General features: G+C 46.1%; 1 protein-coding gene across 1 annotated transcript in view; it reads right to left on the bottom strand.

Moving 5' to 3' along the window:
* Positions 1–24568, bottom strand: part of LOC146829606 (G protein-coupled receptor 83-like) — a 125917-nt gene that overhangs the window by 77317 nt on the left and 24032 nt on the right. The window contains exon 2 of the mRNA XM_085606703.1: positions 7944–8069. Within this exon, the coding sequence (XP_085462829.1) occupies positions 7944–8069 (126 nt within the window). The remainder of the gene's footprint in view (positions 1–7943; positions 8070–24568) is intronic.

Here is a 24568-nt window from a genome sequence, read left to right as displayed (position 1 = left end):
CGTTTTAAGTTGGGGGATAAAGTCCCCTTCAATCCTGAGGGTCCCAGGGGTCCAACTAGTCTATGAGGTATCTCCAGTAAGAGCCACACAGCTGCGTTGCAGAGAGATGTAAAAAGGGGCATGGCCTGGACCACATCTCTGCAACGCAGGCCTGTGGTGCTTACTGGAGATACCTGGTGGGCTAGTTGGCCCCCAGGCACCCCCAGTATTGAAGGGGAATTAATTTCTTAACTTAAAACGCGCCACAGGGCAAGTTTGCAGAGTGTTGCTGGGAGGGGCGGAGCCACCCGCACGATCGCGTCTTTTTTTTTCTTTTTTAAGAAGGGAGGCTGTGTGGCTCCCCCTTCCTTTTCTATTTTATGGGCCCTGGGGACCCCATCCCCCAGGGCCTGACCCCTTAATTTTTTGTTTTTTTAAAAATGGAGAGGGCCACATAGCCCCCCTCCCAAGGCCATATTTGGCCCCAGGGACCCCATCCCCCGGGGCATGGCCAGTATTTTTTTTTTTTATGATTTGGAGGGGGGCTGCGTGCCCCCCTCCTCATGCCATTTATGGCCCCCATCCCCCGGTGGTGGCCTTTGCAAGATTTTTCTTTTTAAATATCTTTTATTATGTGGAGGGGGGACATGTGGCCCCCCTCCCTGGCCACTTCTGGCCCCGGGGACCCCATCCCCCGGGGCCTGGCCTCTCGTTGGGGACCTTGGGGCGAGCCCCAATTCCCGCATGGTCCCTGCCTGCTCCCCACGTGCTGCGGGAGCTGGCATTGCTTTTCCACATACGGAGCTGCTGACATGCTGCTCCCCGTGTGGAAAAGCAATTTGGTTTGGATTTTGGAAGAGAGAGCAGGTTTCCTGCTCTCTCTTCTAAAACCCAAACCACAGGTTGCTATGGCTGGGCAGGAGCCGCAAGGCTCCCACCCTGCCATAACAAACAGCAGTGTCCCGGGGGTGGGCACCCCGGGACACTGCAGGAGTTGGCCCAGGGCCATCACAGGCTCCAGGAGGGGGGTCCCACAGCCCCCATCCCACCATAGGCAAAGCCCTGGGGAGGTCGTGGTCCCCGGGGCATGTGGGAGGCTTGAGCCCCCCCACACAGGTTATTTACATTAAAAAAACAAGCCCCGGGTGGTGGCGGCCTTCGGGGATTGGGGGGGCCTTGGAGGCCCCCTAACATTAAAAAAACAAGCCCCGGGGGTGGCGGTCCCCGGGACTGCAAGGGTCCCATGGGTCCCCCACAATTAGATTACCCCATGCCTCTGGGACTTGGCCCACCCGGGGGCTAAATAATAATGAAGTGCGGGAGCCCGCGCTTAATTTTTTTTTCCGGCCGGATTCGCACACCCAGCACAAATTTGGTCAATTTATTTTATTAAAAATGCTTTTGTGGGCCCTGGGGGTCCTTGTGGGACCCCCTGAGCAGGCCTAGGGGGCCAGGGTGTTTCTACCCTGCCTCCTTTTCTTGTTTTTTGCGTTAGTTTTCCATGTTTTCTTGTGCCTCTGTTACCGAGGCACAAGATGGCTGACAACACTTCCTGGTTTTGAGTGTTGACAGCCAATTAGAATGAAGCTCGTGATCGGGAGAGTGCGCGGATCTACCGCGCCTCTAAATATCGAAACTTTTATTTTTGAATTTTCTCAGCAACTACTGAACGGATTTACAACATTTTAAAAAAAGGTCTCTTTCTGAACCAAGGGCTACATTTTTGTTGTGTCTAAAGTTTCCTATGGGAAATTGTTTTTCCGACCTCTATTTTTTGAATTTCTCAGGAACTACTGAATGGATTTACACCATTTAAAAGGTCTCTTTCTGAACCAAGGGCTACCTTTTTGCCAAATTTGGTGTAATTCCGTTTAGCATGTCCGGGCTGTAGCCGTGTCTAAAGTTTCCTATGGAAATTAACATGAAGAAAACACGTTTTGGGACCCCCCTTCTTTCTCGGCCCCCGCTTGCCAAATCACCCCGAAACTTTCAAGATAGGAGCTGACCGGAGTGTCCCACTAGTTTTAAAAATTTCGCAAAGATTCGTCAACCGGTGGCAAAGTTATTGGGAAAAAAATAAAATGCTTTTAGAATGGAAACAAGGTCCTAACTATAACTGCCTACTGGCGACCGCCAGTAGGTGATATATATATATATATTGAATAGTGGCCTTAGAGTAAGGTGTGGGCATTTTCTGTGAATAACTACACTGATTACGCTTCTGTAGTGTTCTACATTAATGGTGTTTTACCTTGCAGAATTCTTTGGTCCAAGAGGTGTGCCTCAGTCCACCATGCTCCGTGCAAGATGAGTCCCCTCACTAGTCAGGTATATTTATTGTTTTGATGCAACTCATGCACCATGAGAATTTGCTACCAGGACGACCAGGTGCGATTTTCAGCTTGGACGAAGACTTGTTTCCCATGTGGCTCCAGGCCACCCTGGACATACCTTATTCAAAATCTCAATATTAGCAATTCTTGGGTAGGTCATATCTAAATTATCCCCTCGATTGAGCCTTTGCTGGCTGGTTTTTTTTTTCTAAAAAGAGCCTTCAAAATATTGAGAAGGAAAAAAACACAGTTATTTAATCAATGAAATCTCTGAGGCTCATTGATAGTTTGATGGAAGCGTCACCAGCCTGCCAAGTTGGCAGGATCCTCGCCTTCACCTTTCTGGTGGAGGACTCTCTCTTTAGTGAGAGATCCCTGTCTGCTCGGCATGGATCGCTGTGCCTAAAGCACACCCATTTGTGCAGATGTTACACTTTAGGTATGGCTGAATACCGAGGGGGACCTCATGTTAATGTGGTAGACTCAGTATTCTTGTTTGTTCTGCAGAATGATACCCCTAAAGTGGAGGTTTCATTCCACCACATCGACTACATCCCCTACATCGACTGTGCTAGCCGCTAGCTGCGCTTTTCGGCTGCTTTCTACAATTTTAAGATTCCCGTTTTGTATTTTGTTTATTTAGGTGATTTTCACCCTGTTTTTATCAACGCTGACCTTCCTGGCCTTATCCTTGCACTTTAAACCCCCCCTGGGGACCATCTACACCGCCTTTGGCGGGTCCGGGATCACGGGGTTTCGGGGGCTACTATTTTGAGCGCTATCTTGCATTGGGCTGGGGCACTCTCGCGCAATCTCGCGAGATCTCGCCCTTCTGAGCCTACTTGAGGCTGCGAGTGACGGCAGGTCAGCCTGGAGAAGGTGACCCTACATCGACTGTGCTAGCCGCTAGCTGCGCTTTTCGGCTGCTTTCCACAATTTTAAGATTCCCGTTTTGTATTTTGTTTATTTAGGTGATTTTCACCCTGTTTTTATCAACGCTGACCTTCCTGGCCTTATCCTTGCACTTTAAACCCCCCCTGGGGACCATCTACACCGCCTTTGGCGGGTCCGGGATCACGGGGTTTCGGGGGCTACTATTTTGAGCGCCATCTTGCATTGGGCTGGGGCACTCTCGCGCAATCTCGCGAGATCTCGCCCTTCTGAGCCTACTTGAGGCTGCGAGTGACGGCAGGTCAGCCTGGAGAAGGTGACCCTACATCGACTGTGCTAGCCGCTAGCTGCGCTTTTCGGCTGCTTTCTACAATTTTAAGATTCCCGTTTTGTATTTTGTTTATTTAGGTGATTTTCACCCTGTTTTTATCAACGCTGACCTTCCTGGCCTTATCCTTGCACTTTAAACCCCCCCTGGGGACCATCTACACCGCCTTTGGCGGGTCCGGGATCACGGGGTTTCGGGGGCTACTATTTTGAGCGCCATCTTGCATTGGGCTGGGGCACTCTCGCGCAATCTCACGAGATCTCGCCCTTCTGAGCCTACTTGAGCCTTCCTTCGGTCGCGCAGCGGTGACGCGCAGCGGGGCGCCTTCATCGCGCCTGAGTCCAGCCAGAGTCCTGCCCGTCTGCGCTCGTCCGCGCTGAGGACGCGCTGGACGGCTGGCCCCTGGACTCTGGCAAAATGTCCTCCCCCCCTTGCAGCTACTCTTTCAGCCAAATGCTGGCCCTTAAACCTCACACAAAACGCTGCTCACACTCTTATGAACCTGATGACTTTCTCCTCCCATTGCGATGTGGATGTCTTTCCACGCTTAGTCCTCGTAACTCCGCCCCCACCCATCCTCTCGTGGAACACCCCGTCATATCTAGTCCTCACTCAGTAGGAATAGAGGGCATCTTGGTTAATGCCCGCTCCCTTGTCAAGAACAGGGTTATGTTCAAGGAGATGGTTTTGGATAGAGCACCCACCCTAGTGTTTGTGACCGAAACATGGGCCAAGGACTCATCCGACCCTGACCTAATCGAGGCGGTCCCTGAAGGGTACTGCCTGGCCAGACTCGATAGACAGGGACGAGTGGGAGGGGGGATAGCGATCCTTTTTAAAGATCACCTACAATGTCATATCGTCCCTATTCCCGATTTTCCTGATAGTTTTCAAGCACTTTATTTTACAATAAAGTAAGCGCAACGCCCCTTCTTCAATGGTATCTTAGTTTATCGACCTCCCGGCTCGAGGACCCACTTTACGCACAATTTCCTTCAGTCCCTTGAACCTTATTTTGGCCGAGACAACCTTTCTATCATGGGTGATTTTAATTACCACCTAGAACGGCTTGACCTTTCTGATACCTCCTGTCTTACGGAGGCCCTTGAATCTTGTGGGCTCACGCAACGTGTTTTCGGAGCCACACATCGGGCAGGACACACTTTGGATGGTATCTTTTCCAATGATCCTCATCTGACCACTAAGGACCCGATTCATCTATCCTGGTCCGATCATCTGGCGGTCCCTTTTCTTTTGAAATATCATAGGATAGACTCCGGTAAAAAAGGGAACCACCTAATGGAGACTGCCAGAAACTTCAGGAATATCAACAGCGACTCTTTTAAGCCCTGGGCTGCTAGCCTTACTATCTCCGGCCTAGATAACGTACAGACTGCAGTCGCTCGCTTCGAAAAGGTCACCACCGAGGCCTTGGATAAATTGGCCCCAGTACAATCTCGGCGCCGAGCCAGAAAGAGACCATCTGCCCCCTGGTTCTCTGACTCCCTCAGGCTCCTTAGGCAAGAAGTGAGGAGAAAGGAGAGGCTTTGGCATACTAGCTGGGACCTCAAGAACAAGGAAGCTCATAAACTCCTCGTTAAAAAATATAAAGCTAAAATCTTGCAAGCTAAACAAGATTACTTTGTTACCGTGACCTCCTCGCTCTCCTCCCCGAAGGAGCTCTTTAAAACTGTTGATTCCTTGGTCAAACTGCAAGCCCCCGATCCTGTTATTCCTTCGCAGGTTCTATGTGATAAGATTGCCTCCTTCTTCCACACTAAAATTGAGGATATCCACTTGGCCCTCGAGGAACAAAGAGCTGGTCTCAGTGCATCTACACCTGGGGTAGAGATGAGTTTAACCATCACAGAAATCTCCCCCTCAAGCACCCTGGACTCTTTTCCCCCGTTGGTCTTACAAGATCTGGAGCTATTGCTAACTAAGACCAAGTCTGGTTCCCCTTTGGATACCTGCCCACTGAAAGTCATCAAGCAGTGTAGGGATACCCTCTTACCTCCTCTGCTAGAGGTAAGGAATCTAGCCATTAGAGACGGTATTTTCCCTATAGAATGGAAGAAGGCGGTAGTAAAACCCCTGTTGAAAAAGGCCTCCTTGGACCCGGGCGTCTTAAAAAACTACCGGCCTATCTCTCTGCTCCCTGCCCCAGCGAAGATGCTTGAGACTCATCTTAACAGGCATCTCGCTGTTTTTGTGGAAGGCTCGGAATGCCTAGATCCCTCCCAGCATGGATTTAGGAGAGAATTCAGCACCGAGTCAGCCCTCACCATCGTGCTCGATAAAATCCGCACGACAGTAGATGAGGGCCAGACCTCTCTCCTGGTCCTGCTCGATTTAACTGCGGCTTTCGATACCCTCTCCCCCTCAGTCCTTACATCTCGACTGAGGGAGGTGGGGGTGAAGAACGCAGCTCTGGATCTTTTGACCTCGTTCCTCACAGGGAGGGAACAAAGAGTCAAGCAGGGGGAGTTCCTATCTCCATCCCGATCTGTGCTATGTGGGGTCCCTCAAGGGTCAGCACTTAGCCCAACCCTTTTTAATATCTATGTTACCCCACTAGCCAAACTAATAAGATCTTTCGGGATGGAGGTAGTCTCTTATGCAGACGACACCCAAATCCTCGTCTCTCTTCCCCATTCAGATGAACTAATCGCCTCCAGGTTTAGATCTTGTATGGAGGCGGTTGGTCATTGGATGATTCAGAACTCTCTAAAACTGAATGGGGAGAAGACTGAGGTGATGGTGTTCGGGGGGAAAGAAAACATCTGGTCAGCCAATTGGTGGCCTGACTCACTAGGGACATGCCCTTCCCCTACAACATCTGCCAAGAACCTCGGGGTGCTGATAGATCCTGCCCTCGACTTAGGCAGCCAGGTGAGCAGAACTGTTTCCACCTGCTGGGGTCTGATTCACACTATACGAAGGATCAGGAATTATCTCTCCCTGCAGGCAAGAAAACAAATAGCTGTTGCGCTCATCGGATCGCGCTTGGACTACTGTAATGCACTGTATGCTGGGCTTAATAAAGGCCAGCTGCAGCGCTTACAGGTAGTCCAAAACGCCATAGCCAGATTTGTTCTGGATACCCCCAGACGCTCTTCGGCCACTGCAGCCAGAAAAACGCTGCATTGGCTGCCGGTAGAACACCGAATCCGGTTCAAAGTTCTATGCATGACCTACAGAGCCATTGCCAAAAATAGCGACACAGGAATTGGGTCCATCATCTCCCACTATATTCCCGGAAGGAACTTGCGTTCCTCTGGGAAACTGCGTCTGACTGCCCCCCGTGTGCGAAGAGCCAAATGGGGTGGTAGAGCCTTTTCCACTCTGGCTCCTAAGTGGTGGAATGACCTTCCCCTGGACCTGAGATCTCTCCCGTCCTTACAGCACTTTCGCTCTGCTCTAAAAACCCTTCTCTTTCGGCAAGCCTACATGTAAGGTTTCCTGTCTCCTTCTCTGATCATTTTCTGATCTTTTCTGTTAGGCGCCTTGATACCTGTGGGTTATTGTCTTGCGCATTACAAATTGCCTTTCATTCACCAAAACACATACAAATGTCCCTAATGCACGGGGACTTGTCTCTTTTCATGTGAGATACATGTGTTTGTTTCCTGTGTAGGACTGCCATGCTTGACATGGTGATCCCATCCAAGAAAGAAATCAGTGATGATGGTCTGGCTTACATGAACCAAGATGACTGTCAATGTGAGCTGGTGGCCTATGTTGGGTGGCACTCTGCTCTGGGTCAGGTGTCTCTAATGTTGAAGCCAGCTGAGCCTTCACCTTGAGAATCCGGTGGGTCCCTCAACTCTAGTCGAGGCAGGGAACCTCACATTTAGCAGGAAGAGAGCTCCACCTGTTTACCGCAGGACCCTCACTTGGCCGAACTCTAAAGGACCCCCTGGGAGTTTGACTTAGAATGAGTTGGTAACGAAAAATCCTCTGCTTTGTAAAGGAAAGAGTAATTCTGAGTTCTATTTGATTCTGCAACAATATCCCCATGGGAATTTTCTATTAGGAGCTGCCACGTCCTCTACATTTCAGGTACAAGTACAATATGTTTGTTTATGGGTCGCATGTCCAGTTTAGTTTTGGAAAACTATTCATATAAATATCTAATAGATTGATATATCAGACTCTAATCTCTCAGGATATTCAATTATCTACGAGGTGAATATCCCACCATTGAGCCCAAGTACATACATACATTAGTATATATGTACTTGCATGTATGCATGTATGTATGTATGTAGTTATGTATGTATGAGTACAAGTACATACTTCAGCTTTCTTTGGACACCCCCTAACTTGCAGGTCACACCAATCATCCCGAAGACGAGTACACTTGACATGTTTCAGCCTCAATAGATCTACGTTCAGATCACTCTTGTTACCTGGTGTCGATCCAGAGCGATGGCGACCAGAGTCAGCACCGAGACGTGGACCGAGCAGTACTGCGCGAAGCGGCTCAGGTGACACATGAGCTTCCCAAACACCCAGGTGCTGCTGACGAAACGGACCTGTGGGACAACCATCAACAGAAACCCATAAACATACAGATGATCGGTACTTCATAATGTCTTTACACAACAACCAGGAGGCCTTTTAAATATGACTCAGAGTTTTGCCATTGGAAAACATGACTTTCTACAATAAGTGCTCGGTTTAAATATTTATAAACAGTGATTGAAGCTAATGTGTGCAAATTAGGACTCGCAAATGTGTGTTCTACAGAACATTCGACGAGCCCTGGGCCTCGGATTTTCGTCTGCTGTCTTTAATGACCTTCACAAAGTTTTGCAAAGTTCTCCTGCGCCTTTGCCCGGGGTTTCCTCAAATGTATCCTGAATGCGCGACCAATAATTCTCGTTTTACTCCAGTTTAATGTTCATGAATATTTTAGAGGGAGGCTAGCAGCTCCCCTGCGACTTGTTAAAGAAACAAGATCGACATTTGCATACATATAAGTGGGAGGGTGATTACAGAATGTAAAAGGTAATTCGTGTAATTGAAAAATGGCGACAAATCACAAAATGCACCCCGAACTATGGTGGACTGCCCTGGAAATGGAAATACTGTTCTAAGGCACAATGCACCCACATCTAGGTCACACATCAATGCCACAACAATGAACACCACATGAGAAAATGTATATTAAACATCCCATAGAGCATATACATTAAATGAAACTTGCAAAGTGGCATAGAAAATATTTCGAGGCGTTTGTAATTAGAAAGGAAGGATTTGCCCACAAAGCTCGCCCTTCCGACACCGGCCCCTGCATGAGTCTACACTGAGCCTTGGCAAACCCGGCTTTGAGCAATCACTGGGCTCTCACATTTCCATTGAAGTATTTTGTTGCTGAACTCTTTTGCTAACTGATGAATGCACGAGCCTGGTATGGTAGAAGTCATATGTTAGAAAGCTTTGCGTTTAGTGGCGAGTGATCCTTACAAATGCATTCTTTTTATGGGAATGTTTCATCCCATCCACAATCCCCTGGCTTCAACCACCATAGTCCTGGCTACTGGCTCTTTGCTATTCTAATTAAACGTTATTAATCCATCCGGGTTATTCACCAGTATATCAGATAGAGAGCGGATGTGTGAGAGAAAGTGTATGTGCACGCATGCGTGTCTGTGTGTGTGAGAAAGAAAGGAAGAGATAGTCTGGGTGAGCCTGATAGATAGAGGCATATTTATGGGGGCTGTGGTTTCAGAATGCTTGCACCACACAACGTGGTACATGCACGATGCAAACCTAGAGAGCGAATGTGTGAGAGAAAGTGTATGTGCATGCATGCGTGTCTATGTGTGTGAGAAAGAAAGTAAGAGATAGTCTGGGTGAGCCTGATAGATAGAGGCATATTTATGGGGGCTGTGGTTTCAGAATGCTTGCACCACACAACGTGGTACATGCACGATGCAAACCTAGAGAGCGAATGTGTGAGAGAAAGTGTATGTGCATGCATGCGTGTCTATGTGTGTGAGAAAGAAAGGAAGAGATAGTCTGGGTGAGCCTGATAGATAGAGGCATATTTATGGGGGCTGTGGTTTCAGAATGCTTGCACCACACAACGTGGTACATGCACGATGCAAACCTAGAGAGCGAATGTGTGAGAGAAAGTGTATGTGCATGCATGCGTGTCTATGTGTGTGAGAAAGAAAGGAAGAGATAGTCTGTGTGAGCCTGATAGATAGAGGCATATTTATGGGGGCTTTGGTTTCAGAATGCTTCCACCACACAACGTGGTACATGCACGATGCAAACCTAGAGAGCGAATGTGTGAGAGAAAGTGTATGTGCATGCATGCGTGTCTATGTGTGTGTGAGAAAGAAAGGAAGAGATAGTCTGTGTGAGCCTGATAGATAGAGGCATATTTATGGGGGCTTTGGTTTCAGAATGCTTGCACCCCACAACGTGGTACATGCACGATGCAAACCTCTGAATGGCTTCACAAATATCGACTAATGCAAGGCAGAGCAAATCGCTGCGTTGCCTTACTCTGCCCAAGGGAGGCGGTCCATGGGTGTTGCTGTGGATGTTCTTATGCAACTCTCATGGCTTTTGATGCACTCCCAGATTTACAAGGAGTTGTAAATCTGGGTAGGTGCCAAAATCTTACGCCTCCCCAGGTTTGTTCCTCGTTCTATGTGTGCTGCATTCTGTAGCGCACATAGAAAAAGGAAAACACCTTTATAAATAGTTTTTGTGCAGGAAGGTGACCCTTCCTGCACAAAAACAATCCTACCTTCAACACGGGAAGACTTGCACCATAGTGCAAGGGTGCTTGTGTTGGCGCTAGACTGCTGAAACTGAGCCAGTGCAGAGGGAACGGACAGGAATGCACCATATTGGAAAAGTAGGCTGTATTCCTGCCCTTTCCCTGTGACGGAGGGCAGCGCGGCAAGGCAACTTGCTCTGCTGCCCTGCACCACAATTCCAGTAAATATGCCCGTAGAGAGAGAGAGAGAGACACACACACAGACAGACAGACAGAGTGTGTGTGTGTGCGCGTGCGTGCGTGTGTGTGTGTGTGTGTGTGTGTGTGTGTGTAGACCAGGAATGTGCGCATTAGTTCTGCGTGCATTAATATAGGACACACTTCGGGTTGTGAAGGTCCTGTCATAGCCCAGGTTCTCACCCATCGCCAGGTTCACATCTGGTCCCACTGAGGGAGGGACAGGGTGGAAGCTATTCTGGCGAAGCCGAAGGCCTCCCTCACCCATCATCCTCACTGTAATCTACACACAGACGTATGTACTCCTCCCTCTTCACCTGAGGTCCTACACTCTCGTTATTCTCAGCTTAGGCATCTGTGTGTCACAAGCCCTCAGCTACCAGCCGTCCACGTGGCCTCGGGACCCTGAAGCTGGGGTGGACTCTACTTCCCCATCCCTACTTCCTGCCTGTTCAAATCCACCTACATCTTCAGCCAGGGATGAGTGAAGACCTATTTAGGGCATGTGTGCGGCCTTCCAGCATACACTAGCATTAAAAATGGTGTGTGATATCTCAGTGGGCTAATGCATCCACTGCAGTGACATATGGGGCTTTGCTAAGGCTTTCGATCTTCCAAGGCTAATAAAATGAGTAACTTCAAAACACCAATAGCGCCAATAGAGCACTCCAGTGTGAATGTGAGCGCTACAAATGTGCCTGTTATGCTAAAGGTCTGTCTAGCGTTAGAGGCTACCTCAAGATTTCCAGATGGCTTGTTGGCTTTCATGTTACATTGGCGAATTATATCTTTATTCTAAAGTACAGTAAGCTTTTCGAACTGTACTTCTACCAGATAAAGGCTCACGCAAAGCAAAACAAGTCAGCCGAGAAGTGTTTTTAATTAGGAAAGTGTTTAACGAAAGGAGGAGACGGGTTATCACGACCAACAAGAGTTAAACAGACGTATCGAATGAAAAATGTAATATTGGACGATCGTGACAATTGTGAGCGTCTAGAAAAGAATAACACTTGCAAAACACAGGCTGGCAGTTATTGAGAGTTACTGAAACGTGTTGCCTATTGTCTACCAACCCCAGATGGTCTAGAGGCAGCTACTGTGAATAATTCTGCGGTTTTGGAAACAAACTGTGTATTGTTTGACAGTAATTGCGCATATGTTTTGTGGTCGAAACAAAAACCTAATACAAATCTGCGAAGTGCCCTCGAAAATCTTTTTGTTATATAAATACTTAAGAGCTGCAGCAATTTGTTCATGGCGCCACCAGAAAGGTACTGACCAGGGTTGGATTGGGATTCAAAATCGGCCCGGGCACGCAAAAAAAAAGTGGCCCATATTTGCATATTGGCCTTCCTCAAAACGCTACTTCGGCGAATTTTTTTTCTTTTTTTTTTAAAGGGGAGGTGGATAAAAAAATGCACGGATTCGTTTACACTGGTGACTGAAAACAAGTGAGGCCGCTTCTGCTCAGGCCCCCTGCCCTGCTGAATATGCATACATTAATGGGACAGCCCTGCCAGAGAAAGAAAGTGACACCCTTGCCTGTTGCTAAACGGGAGGTAATGAGCGCCCATCTACCTCCAGAAAGGCCACTCAGACACCCACTGGGCCGCTGGCTGAATCGAAACAACAGCAACACCTCCCAAATCTGCCCCCCAGACTGCTCCAAAAAACAGCCAACATTTGGAACTCAGCGCCAGCCCCTCGGGCATTGCCCGAGTGCCCGCATTACCAATCTGACGCTGGTACCGACTCTGGACTGACTGTCAGCTTGTTCAGGTTTGTCTTAAACAGCGATAAAGAGCGACCTAACAATGTTCGTGAATCGGTTCAGTGAGTGCATGGCTGAACCCCCCTGCCACACCAGCCTGAGTGTTCTCTGCTGCTGTGTGAAGCAGTGACTCACACTGCAGTGAAAGCACTGCTCTTGTTCCTTGGGAGAAGCTTGTGTTGTGTTTCTGGGAATGAAGCATTTATTCTCCTTTAACATTCCTGGAAATCATATTTCTGACCGGTTTAAGGTTAAGCAGATGTCATCAATACGTCTAAATCAATGTGTGCAATTCAATAGGTCATTAGTGGTCTCTCGTCTTTGCTAGAAGCAAAATGAAAAGCATTTTTACCGGCTCAATGAATTACATTGGTGACTCTGTTTATGTCTGTTTGTTGTAGAGAGCCCATCTCACGTCTCACCGCGGCAATCATGGTGCTAAAAACATGTCATAAACCAGTTCATTTCTGCTGCATACTAGTTCTCCTGGTTAGGCCAGGGGTAAAAGCCATGTCTTCACATTTTTCCTGAATTTCAGATGGTTTGTGTTAGACCTGGCATCTTTTGGAGTGGTTTCCCCTGTTTTTTTGCTTCTGGCCCACTCTTTTGACTGTGTGCTGAATTTCATTTTTGTTAGCTTTAGGACTCTGGACACTTTACAACTCCTGGCCAGTGCTAAAGTGCAAGTACTTTGTGTCTATAATCTACGAATAATTGGTTTCTCCATGACTGGTATATTTGAGTTACTAGTAAGTCCCTAGAGCAGTACAGCATGTGTACCCAAGGCCTGCAAATCAAATGCTACTGATGGCCTGCAGAACTGATTGTACCACCCATATGAGTAGCCCTGTAAACCTGTCTCAGACCTGCCACTGCAGAGTCTGTGTGTGAAGTTTTAAACTGCCATTTCGACCTGGCAAGTGCACCCACTTGCCAGACCCAAACCTTCCCTTTTATGACATGTGTGATACCCCTAAGATAGGCCGTAGGTAGGCCCATGGGCAGGGTTCAGTGTATTTAAAAGGTAGGACATGTACTTGTGTGTTTTACATGTCTTGGTAGTGAAAACCGCTAAATTCATTTTTCACTACAGTAAAGCCTATTTCTCCCAAAGGTTAGCACTGGAGCTGCCTTGTAACATCTTACAAGTGTATCTTACGATTTGGAGCAGAGAGAAGATTGGAGTTTGGTGTCTCTGGACTCACAATTTAAAATACATCTTTTAGTGAAGTTGTTTTTAAAATTGCAGGCCTGAAAACGCCACTTTACGGAAATGTTGGCATTTTCTTACCTTTCTGTGCCTCTGCCTGCCCTAGAATACATGCCTGGGTCAGGGAGATAGTTTGGCTTTTGTGCATTCATTCTAGACAGCCACACAAAGGGAGCTGAGGTATGCCAAGCATACCATGATGGCCACCATGCTGGTGAGCCTTCCTGAGCTAGAGTGGTGGGAGGAGATGACACTGACACCTGAATAGGGCTGTCCCAGTCCCCACACAAAATAGTCTTCACCCCCCTGTAGTGTGTCATGAGCTAGGGCAAGGAAGGGCAGGGTCCTGTGCACTTCAAAGACCTTTCTTTGAAGTCTCCCTACTTCAAAGGCTACAATGGGTATAAGTACTGGACCTCTGAGACAATGTACTCAGAACACTTCTGGACTTAGGGCATTGTGCCAGAAAGAAGAGCAGTTGGGCTGCCAGGAAGGGCTACCACTTTGCTGTTTGCTTAGCTGTGTTGCCCTGCTGCTTCTGTCCTGGGAGTTAGAGGACTGGGCTTTGCTCTCTACATCCTGCTTTCTAAAGTTTCTCCAAGGACTTGAGTTGAGCTTGCTTCTTGTTGGAAGTTTCAGAGTCAGCAAAGACTTCACCTACAGCACCTGGGGGGCTCCTTTGCTGACAGCCCTACCTGCCAAGTGGTGCCAAATCTAGTTCCTGGGCCCCTGGAAGTGAGTTTTTGGTGCTACAAAGAAGAAACCAACGCATTGACGCAGAGCATCACTTTGGAACTGTGGGGTCTCTGCCAATTCTAACAATGTGTTGCTGCCTGCACTGAAGCTGTGATCCCTGCTTAACAAAAAGACTGCAACTTACAATGCAGGCTTTAATGATGCCCCCGTGCCTCTGAAAAATTGCCACTGTATGAGTCGCGAGCATCGCATCACTGAAATCCGTGACGCACTGCTCCAATGCATCACCTGCGCTGCCGCAGCAGTGCAGCGGAATACAAGCCTCGTGGCTTGACCACTGATACCTCACCGACGCAGCATCGCCATCAGAACCGACACCTCGCCGACAGCGATGCATCTGCTCCCATGCGCAATGTGGTGTCTTTGGGCACCGGCTTCGTCATCAACACCCCACAGTAGTTAGGAACAGAGGTATTGCACCTGCAGCTGCCTCATTACCTCCCCTGTGCTTCGCATATTCTGAGGGCGTCAGTGACTCCACGACTCTGCACCACCTCCAGGAACTGATGCCTCACTTGCTTCAGTGACGCCTCACATTCTTTGTGCAACGCACTGTCTCCGAGCGCTGACACGCCAATGACCTGCATAGCGCTAAAGAAGCGGCGCTGCACCTGCATCGCATTGCCTCACCTCCCCTGCGTCTTGCATTGTCTTTGATTTCCAATGCATTGAAGGTACAGTACTGGGCTCTGCGTGACTCCTGATGCTGGTCCTCACTCCACTGAGGTAAAACTGAACTTGTGGATTCGCACAGGTTAAGCACCAGTTGGAGCTATTGTTTTCCAAGTGCTATACTTTATTTAATCTTTAAAAATTCATACCTTGATTTGTGTATATTGGATTTGCGTCGTTTTGGTCTTGTTTTACTCAAATAAGTATTGACAATTTTTCCAAACTGGTTTTGGGTACTTTTGTGGTGTTTTCACTGTATTACTGTGTGCGTATAAATACTTTACACATTGCCTCTGGGGATACGCCTGATTGCTCTTTGTCAAGCTACCAAGGGCTGGTGAGCACGGATTATTCTTAGTGTGTAACTTACTTACCCTGACTAGAGTGAGGCTCCCTACTTGGACAGGGTGCATATCTCTGTCAACTATAGACCCCATTTATAACAACCTGGCTCACTTTTAAGTGCGTCCAGGACCAAGTTGCACTTATGGGCTGCAATTACCGAAAAGGCTCTACCACCAATTGTGGTTCATTCAACTTTCAGCACTGTAAGGTTCAAATGAAAGTGATCTTAAAGTACGTGTGGGACAATATAGTTTGAAACGTGAACAGAGAGGTGAAATATTTTATTGATGTACCATTCTATGAACCAAACAGCGTGATTTGAACATTATTGGCAATCAATGCAGTTGTGCACCTGTGGCCAATCTTGCTGGAACATTCTGAACTGCTGTAGTTTTTCAATAAGATATACTGATATATCCGGGTGGGTAAAGTTGCAGTAATCCATGCAAGGTGACACAAATGCATTTAAAGCAGTGATCTTTTGAGATGAAGTAAATAGATGGAGCACTTGTTTTAGTGAATGCAGTTGGACTAGGCAAGTTTTAGTCACAGTTAGTACTTGACCTGTACATCCAGGCTTTTACCTGTTGGCACCAATGAAGGAAACATTTCTAAGCTACCCGGCCAGAAGGTAGGTGGGAGTAGTGTCATGGGTTTAAGAAGTAGCATCTCATTTTGCATAATTTAAGCTACAGATGGTTAAAATGTATCCAACACTACACTTTCTTCAGACAAAGGCACAGATTAGATGCAGCTTTAGGGTCACCCTCTTGGAAGCCAGCTGCTATGTGTGTGTCCTCTGCACATAAGGAAAGGCTTGAGCCAAGTGACTTCATCAACTGAGCCAGTGGAGCTACTTTAACTGGAAAAAATCGATTTGATAAGAAGTCTTCAAAATATGTTCAGACTGCATCTTGAATCGAGATATTCTCAAGCATTATAGTATGGTTTGCGGTGTCAAACGTAGCTGTTAAATCAAACCATATCAGAGATGTTGGTATGTCCCTAGGGCTGGGGCAATCATCAGCTCAGAACTATGTACTTTCTTCGAGGCCAGCCATTTGTGATCGATTTAAGAAATTATTTCAATCAATCATTCAATAACTTTATTCGATACTTTTCAGTAACATAAAATACAACAAAATAGATAAAAAGCTTAAAAATGTTAAATGTCGCAGAGACATTTTAAAACGTAAGCTTTTTATCTATTTAGTAGTATGCTTTTTATGTTGCTGAAAAGTATCGAACAAAGTTATTGATTGAAGAAATTATTTGATGTTTCATATAAAAATCTGAAAAAGAAAGTGAACATTGTCACTTGTGTTTTCACACCTGCTTTCCTGAACACTTGCATTTACATCAATATCATGGAGTTTTTTCTGTGGCATTTCCTTCTAGATTGTGAATCTAAATGATTGGGAATGAATTTTTATTGGATTGCGACTGATCACACAATAGCAGGATTTAGATTTCACTTACAACATGTCTGCAGGATTTTAATATGTATGGCTCAGCTCCAGCATCTAGAGCCCATCAGGGATAGTATTGGGATGTCACCAGCCAGCTGGACTTGCACCTCCCAGCCCCTGAATGAGGCAAAACCGAAGAGCAACACATGGACCAATCATGGGACTTCATTTCAGCACAATTCACCTCCACATATCTTCAGTTTGCAGTTGTGCTACACTTACACACTACACAACAAAGAAAGCTGTGAGCTGTGTGAACCGGGAGATGGGTGAAATCCTCTGTGGATTACTAACATTTTAACAGAGGAGGTTTGCTCTCTTTGATGATACATTTTAAAACACAATTGATGTTCACTCATATTTCATCATCGTGTGTTCACTTTTATTATCAGATCCTTTTTTGCTAAGTACTTACAGTCATACAACTGCATTTGCATGACTAAAGGTGTATTCCTTTTTACATGTGTTGTGCATGCATTTTAAGAGACACACACACAGTCAGGTAAACTCTCCCATGCATTGATACAGTTATTGAAATCATTGAAGTCCAGGTCCTCACCTCTTCTTTAGATTGTTTTTACTCTCGAATGAGACTGTGGGAACTGTGAACATGCTCTCGAGCCCCCCAGTGCACGTGCTCTGCCCCTACACAGAAGGTGATATTTGCCTTACTAACTTTGTAAGTAATCCCACTGTAGCTTGGCACAGGAAATGCACCAGTGGTATAACATGTGCATGGTTCAATGTTGCACATGGACTTCAGTGTGCATTTAACACCACCCACGTGTGACCGGAAAAATATGGTTTAAGACATTTTTTTATTGGCTGGCTTCATCATAATAGATAACCACATTTATACATAACTAGGTGACCCCTGTGTGTTCCCGGAAGCCCACAATGATTTGTGCATAGTGTCTAAAGTAAACAACAAACAGCCTTTGCGTGTTTGCATAAAGGTGATGGAGTTAAGCAGTCACGTGGTCTCCCACTCGCTAGGCTCGAGCACCCTCCTCCAGGCATGCAGAATGTTCCCTGCTGCTGCTGCTGTGCAGAGTGAAAGGGAGCAGTGACTCACCCTGCAGTGAAAGCTTTGCTATTGTTCTCTATGAGAAGTGGGTGCTGTGCTATAAAACACATAGCTGCGGGATAGCTCTGGCAATATTATTATTGATCAGTTTAAAGGTTTAGCAGAAGTCATCAGTATGTTTAAATCGATGTATTTAGTCATATAGATTATAAAACTATTCTCTTTGCTATCACAAAAAAATAACTTTCACAGGAACACATGAATTCCATTTCTGAATCTAAAAATAAACATTGCCACTGAATACACGCATCTGCATCAGTGTCACAGCTCGTTGACCTTGGCATATCATTGAATATTGTGAATCCAAGTGATGGGCAAGGAAAGGGTACTGGATTGCAACAATCCATGCCAGTGCATAATTGAGATTTCACTTAGAACATGACTGAAGGATTTTAATCATTATGACTCACCTCCATCATTGAGCATTTGATAGAATGCTAACATCACCCTGTCAGTGGTGAACCTCTCAGCCTCTGTGCAAGGCAGAATATACAGGGAAGCCATGGACTGATCATTTTCCAAAATTTCAGCTCAATTCATTTCTATATATTTTTAGTTTGCAAATGTCCTACACACAGAAAAGGCAGCCTTGGTTTGCCCTCAGTCATGATAAATTATGTATGAAAGTGGGTTCTGCTTACTTAATCTCCCTACATGTTCTGCTTCTTGCTACCTGATTTGTTGTGTTTTAATATGACTGATCTTATCAGCTGAGTCTCTTTCACTGTAAATTCTGCAGAAATGGACGGGGTGTGCTAACTGCCAGTGTCCCCCTCTGAAGGCCACTGTTCAGCAGCTAGGGTAAGAGGCTCTGGGCTGGTTACATGAGAACACGTAATCACACGTGTGTGCACATGAGTGGGTGAGAGTGTGAGACTACCATCTAGCTCAGCCTGATGTCTGCGCACAGGTAGCCTGTCGCAGAAGGAACTTTTCAGGTATTGGTGCTGACCTGGGGTAGTCCTTTTATTGGCAGGGGGCATTCATAGAGTTGGTCTGAAGAGTTTACTAAAAAGAATGAGTCTTCACTGCATTACACATTATGGACGAAATATGCGCCACTGCAGTTTTGTGAGTCTGAGGCTTAGCAAAACCAGTCAGATATCCATTTTAGAATAAGCATTCACAAAGTGCCGATCCACAGTCACGTTTGTGATAACTGTACTCCTTATGGAACTTTAAGAAGTGTCATATTTCCCTGACTCTACCATAATGAGATTCAAGGCCTTTGCCCCCCCCTACTGGGACAAGGTAATCAGTCTGCAGCCCAGCAGGAGGATCAATAGTGCCATGTTCAACTTCCTTTTTGCCTTCACCCTCCTTTTTTCGGAACTTGTTTTTTGTTGGCTTTAAGAACTATGGCAAGTTTTTCACTGTTAACCAGTGCTAAAGAACTTGTGAGCTCTCCTGGTAAAATTGGCTTATACCCAATAGGCATAATTAATTTACTTCTGATATTACATGAGCCCAGAGCCTGTAAATTAACTTCTAGTAGTGGGCCTGCAACACTGATTGTGCCATTCAATTAAGTAGCCCTTTCACCATGTTTCAGGTCTGCCATTGCAGAGCCAGGTTGTGCTGTTTTGTTTTAAGATGCCATTTCAAACTGGCAAAATAAACCTTTTTCCAGGCCCTAACTTCCTTCTTAGTACATACAAAACACCGCTAGGATAGGCCCTGGACACCCAGAAGAGCAGAGTGCAGTGTATTTAAAAAGTAGGGCATGTACTTATAAGATTTATATGTTCTGAAAACTCTTGTAATCGTTTTACTCTATTGCAAGGACTGCCTGTTCCATAGGATAACATCAGAATTACATTTAATGAGCTCTAACTTCTAAATGGGAACAGGTAAACAGTTCATGTTCGGTGTCTTTGGAATGGTCATAAAAAAAGTCTGGAGCTTCTGATTGGATTCTTGTATTTTCTTATTAAATTCTACTCTTTTTTCCTACATTGGTGTGAGATTTCTCTTGTGTTGTGTTTTCACTTTATCACTATTTGAAGTGCTGCATGCATATTTTACACATTTCCTCTCAGTTAAGTCTGACTGCTTTGTGCCAAGCCACTAGAGGGTTGAGAACAGGTTAATTTAGGGCTTGCTTGTAACTTCATCCTGACAGGGATTGTAGTTGCTGCGCGAGTAGGGTTTCACCCCTCCTCAACCAGTAACCAAATTTCTTACATGCCAATAATGCATGGCCCACCTCCTGGGAGAGAAGGTGGTGGGAGGAAACCTTAATTTGCTAATTAACTCTTCACACTGCACTGACAGGGGCAAGTCCAAGCCCACAGAAACAAACGAGGATGGGCAGACCTCGGGAGCCAAACACAGGAGGGGCTCACCTTTGCAGTTTTGGTGGGAAGAGATCAGGCAGCTGTATCAGTTGGGGGAAGGGCTGAGGCTCCCAGGGAAAGTATTTTCATAGACCACTTGAAGTCACCATCTTTAAAAAAAAAACAGAATGTTGTATAGGAGGGTTGGGGCAGGGGTGGACTGATGATGCGGAACCTTAGGATTGAGCAGAGGTGAGTACCCTCCAGAACATTTCACCCCCACTAAAATCCCCACATAAGAGAGAGACGCTTGTGACGGCCCTGCTGAAAGGAGAATCCACCTAACTCCCCATGGAAGACTTAGGGACTTTCACTTCATCTGGTACTCAGGAGTCGGATGAGTTTCTCCAGAGCCAGTGCTGCTATCTATTGTACGCCCCCAGAGGAACAGTAGGGGGAAGTGCCTGAAAGGGGAGCCCTGGAGGGCTCTCCTCGAACTTCTGTGAGCTGGCTGTTGGCTCCATTGACACACAAGTGTCCATCAGGTATCTAGGAGGCTGTGTGAACTGGGGAGTGCAGCAGGGAGGGTGTTTCATGTCTTGACTAAGGAGGAATTGTGGAAGATAGCCCCCAAGCAGAAGAGAGCATCTGGAGTCCAGGAAGAGGACAGGTCTGGCAAGGGAGCAACTAAATCAACAAAAAGTAAGATTTAGATGCATAAGGCCTGGAGAGAATGCTTTTGGTCACTAGAGCTAACAACCATGAGAAAACTTAAACCAAAATCAGCAAAATTGGCCCTACTGGGCAAGATAAACCAAGACCTGAAGCTGCATCTCCTGGGGGGACTATTCAAAGAAAAAAGTGTGTGGCACTTTGCTGTGGTTGTGGAACATGCCCTGGGGGAGGGTTAAGTCCCTGGGGTCAGCGCAACCTCAATTATTAAATGTTTTATAGGGATGGGACATGCATAGGACCCTTACCCTCGCAAGGCCCAAGGTACCCTATCCCCAAGGACCCAAAACAAAGCAATTGTCCCACTGGACCCCCATTCCCCTTGGACACAAAGTGAGCGCTGATGCACTTGTTGCTGGTGGTGTGCTGTCCCCACTCCCTATGCCCATGCCTAAGGAGAGTGAGGTGTGCGAAACATCATTTACCACAAAGTCTAAACCAAACACTACCTTCATAATGTGGTCTGTACAGTGACCAGTCTTTACCACTGCATTTCTTTACCATGCAATTCTTTGCAACTACTTGCCATAGGGGAAGCGGCATTGGACATTGAAGTCTAATGCTTTCCTTACTGTTGCGTGGACCAGAGTTGAAATACTAATTTATACCTCTCCAAAGTCCAGCGCTTTCTCCTAAGGCACAGTGGTTGTGCGTTGTAAAGACTTGCGTGGTAAAGGAATGCTGTGGTAAAGATGGCTTATTGTAAAGACCATGTTGTAAAGCCATCCGTTGTAATGGCTTGCGTGGTTCAGCCGCACATCTGTGGGGTGAACCTCCAGCATTATACCCTCATTGAACAGGCAGGGAAGAATGAGATGCTGGCTCCGGTGGTATTACCAGAAGCAACTGCAGACATGGGCTTCCTGTGCTGCCGCAGTATAAAGCCGTGGTCACAGGCACCCGGTACTGAAAAAAGAAATACATGCAGCACAAGGCCACATTTTGGATAATACAAGCCATGGATACAGCACAGAAGTTGTGTCTTTAATAGGCAAGCCATGGGGGCAGGGTCTCATACCATAAACCCACTGCCCTCTCTTAAAAGGAGCATATTTGCTCTGGTTGTAAAGCTTGGAGAACGGGTTCTTCCGGGGGGCTTCCACAGTTCTGCAGAGTGTTTGAAGGACCTTGGTCCACTCATGCTTCTGAAGAGTGTTTGAGGGCTGCAGGAAATCCAACATAACTCCAGAAGATGTCCAAACAAAAGTTGCCGTATGTGTCCCGGGGGTTAGTTATATTGATGTCCACAGGAGAAGCTTGCTTGGTTTCCAAACACCTCATAGAGCCTGTGCGCTTGCACTTGGGCTTGGGAGTGTAGAGACACCTGTTGGTGGGTCCTATGGATGTATTTGCAGCAGTGTAAAGATATCAATAAGGCTCTGGGGCACACTATTTAACATGATGCTTTATTGACAATGTTCATAATGTAAGGTTTTCTGCTACAATGAATAGTTTTGAATGATGGTACTATTCCCATTGATTGCAAAGGCATTCTGATGGCAAATTAGTTTTCTGCTTCTACTAATGTGCGGACACCCTGAAAAGCCAGTAGGAATGCCTTATTGATACTGACACACCTTTATATGTTATGGAGGTAGTGTAGGCAGGGGAATTGTGCGTTTAGGGATTCCTGGGGATGTAACTTTTCTATTGATGTCACCAAAGGTATTTCCATTTACCTGATTGTATATATCTATAAGTGAGGTGTAGTATTTAGTAGTGTTTGCATAATAAAACGAATTTTCTTATTACAATTAAAAGCACTGAATAGACAATACTTTAATATATGTGGTTTGTTGCATTCCAGCAAGCTCGGGTACTAGCCCACACCACCTCCCCTGAGTAGGCCTTAGCCTTTTCTGCTTTGTGAACCTGAGAAGTTCAAGTGCTACAATGGGGTGCCTGGTCCCCAGTAAAGGGAAGTCTGCGGACCTTTTACTTATAACTCAGAGCCATTGTAAATCTTCATCATTTGTTCAATTTCATTATCATATTTTTTGCGAAGTGCTTACAGTCACATAACTGCATTCGTAAACTTACATGGGGCAAAATATTCCACCCTTTTTACATGTATGGCACTGCATTCTAAGTGACACATACAGTAAGAACTCCGCGTAAGAAGCACACTGACTCAGATATTAAAACCATTACAGTCTTACCCCCAACCCCCATCTTTTTTTGATTTCTGGAATGCGACTCTGGGCACTGTGAAAATCTCATTCACTCTCTAAACAGAAGGAAACAATGTCTAAACAAACAACTGAATTAATCCCTCTTATATCCCTCCACTATTTTTTTCAATCCAAATAACAGATTAACATGCCCAGCACTCAAATTAATTTCATATTTCAGTATACTAATTCACCACTAATCCTTTACGGGTTCCGGAGTAGCATGTTACGCACTCAAAAATCACTTCAACACGCGAAACACCCGTTACATTACATTACAAAACATGTTTTTACCCCGCATGCTATTACAACAAACACATTCCCTACTGTTTGCACAGACTGGAGTTGGAATAGTAAATTATACAATTACAAACTCCAGTGCACCCCCGACAGAAAGTCATTGTAACAACTTGCGTTGTAATGGCATGCGGGGTAAAAGCATGCATTGTAACATCATACAACCCTTTAACACCTCATCAAGGCTTGCAAGCACTATATAAATGCAAACCTTTTCTCTCCTCTATTCCTCCACTATCCTTCTCAAATCAATTAACTGATTGACATATCCACCACTCAAATTTCTTTCATATTTCACTATACTAATTCACCTCTAATCCTTCATGGGTTCCGGAGTAGCATGCTACTTGCTGAAAAAGCACTTTGATGCCTCATCAGGGGTAGTAAGAGCTATATAATACACTTACAATACAATACAATACAATTATCTTATAGGTAAGGCCACTGCAAGGTGGCACAGGAAATGCACCAATGGCATGAAAGTTCATTTTCACAAGTCTAATTCAGAGCGCACTTATTCCATCCACATGTGGAATTGGCAAACATGGTGCAGGCCTACCACAGGAGCAGGCTTGACTGGCTTCAGAATGACAGTTTTGTATGCTCAAAAGCTACCTTTGTACATTAAGTAAGTTACCCCGGCATGTGCCTGTCGCCCACACGTCTCAGTGCCTTGTATGCAAAGTTACAACATCCTAAATATTAAAGATAGTATGGGCCCTATTTACGAGAAACTAAAGCAGCGCGGTGCCGCAAGTCATTTTGCTGCACCACGCTGCATTAGTTTCGAAGCACAGGGATGTGACATATTTCAAACATTATGCTGTATCTCTGTGCTCTTCCCTGCGCTGGTGCACACACTGCTGCCATGATCCGACGCAGGCACCCTTGCACCATGGTGCAAGTATGTCTGGGTCCTGGGGAGAATATTTTTGTTCAGGAAGGGACACCTCCCTGCACAAAAACAATCAATTGAGATGATTTTCTCTTCCAATGTGTGCTGTAAAATGCAACACGCATTGAAAGAGAAAGAAACGAGGATAAATGAAAAAAATTCTCCTCGTAGTGACTTGCTACACAACCCCTGGGGTGGCGTTGCAATCTGATGCATTTCAGGTTTACGATTGCTTGTAAACTTCGAAATGCATCAGTGGACATGGGTGTTGCATGGGAACACCCACAGCAACACCCATGTTAAGCCCCTAACACGCAAAGTGTTGCATGAAAAGGGGATATATTTACAAGCACACATAAAGCCACGCAGATATCACG

The sequence above is a fragment of the Triturus cristatus genome, chromosome 5_2, assembly GCF_964204655.1.
Source record: "Triturus cristatus chromosome 5_2, aTriCri1.1, whole genome shotgun sequence".
Taxonomy (NCBI): domain Eukaryota; kingdom Metazoa; phylum Chordata; class Amphibia; order Caudata; family Salamandridae; genus Triturus; species Triturus cristatus.
This window is presented reverse-complemented; position numbering and strand designations above follow the sequence as displayed.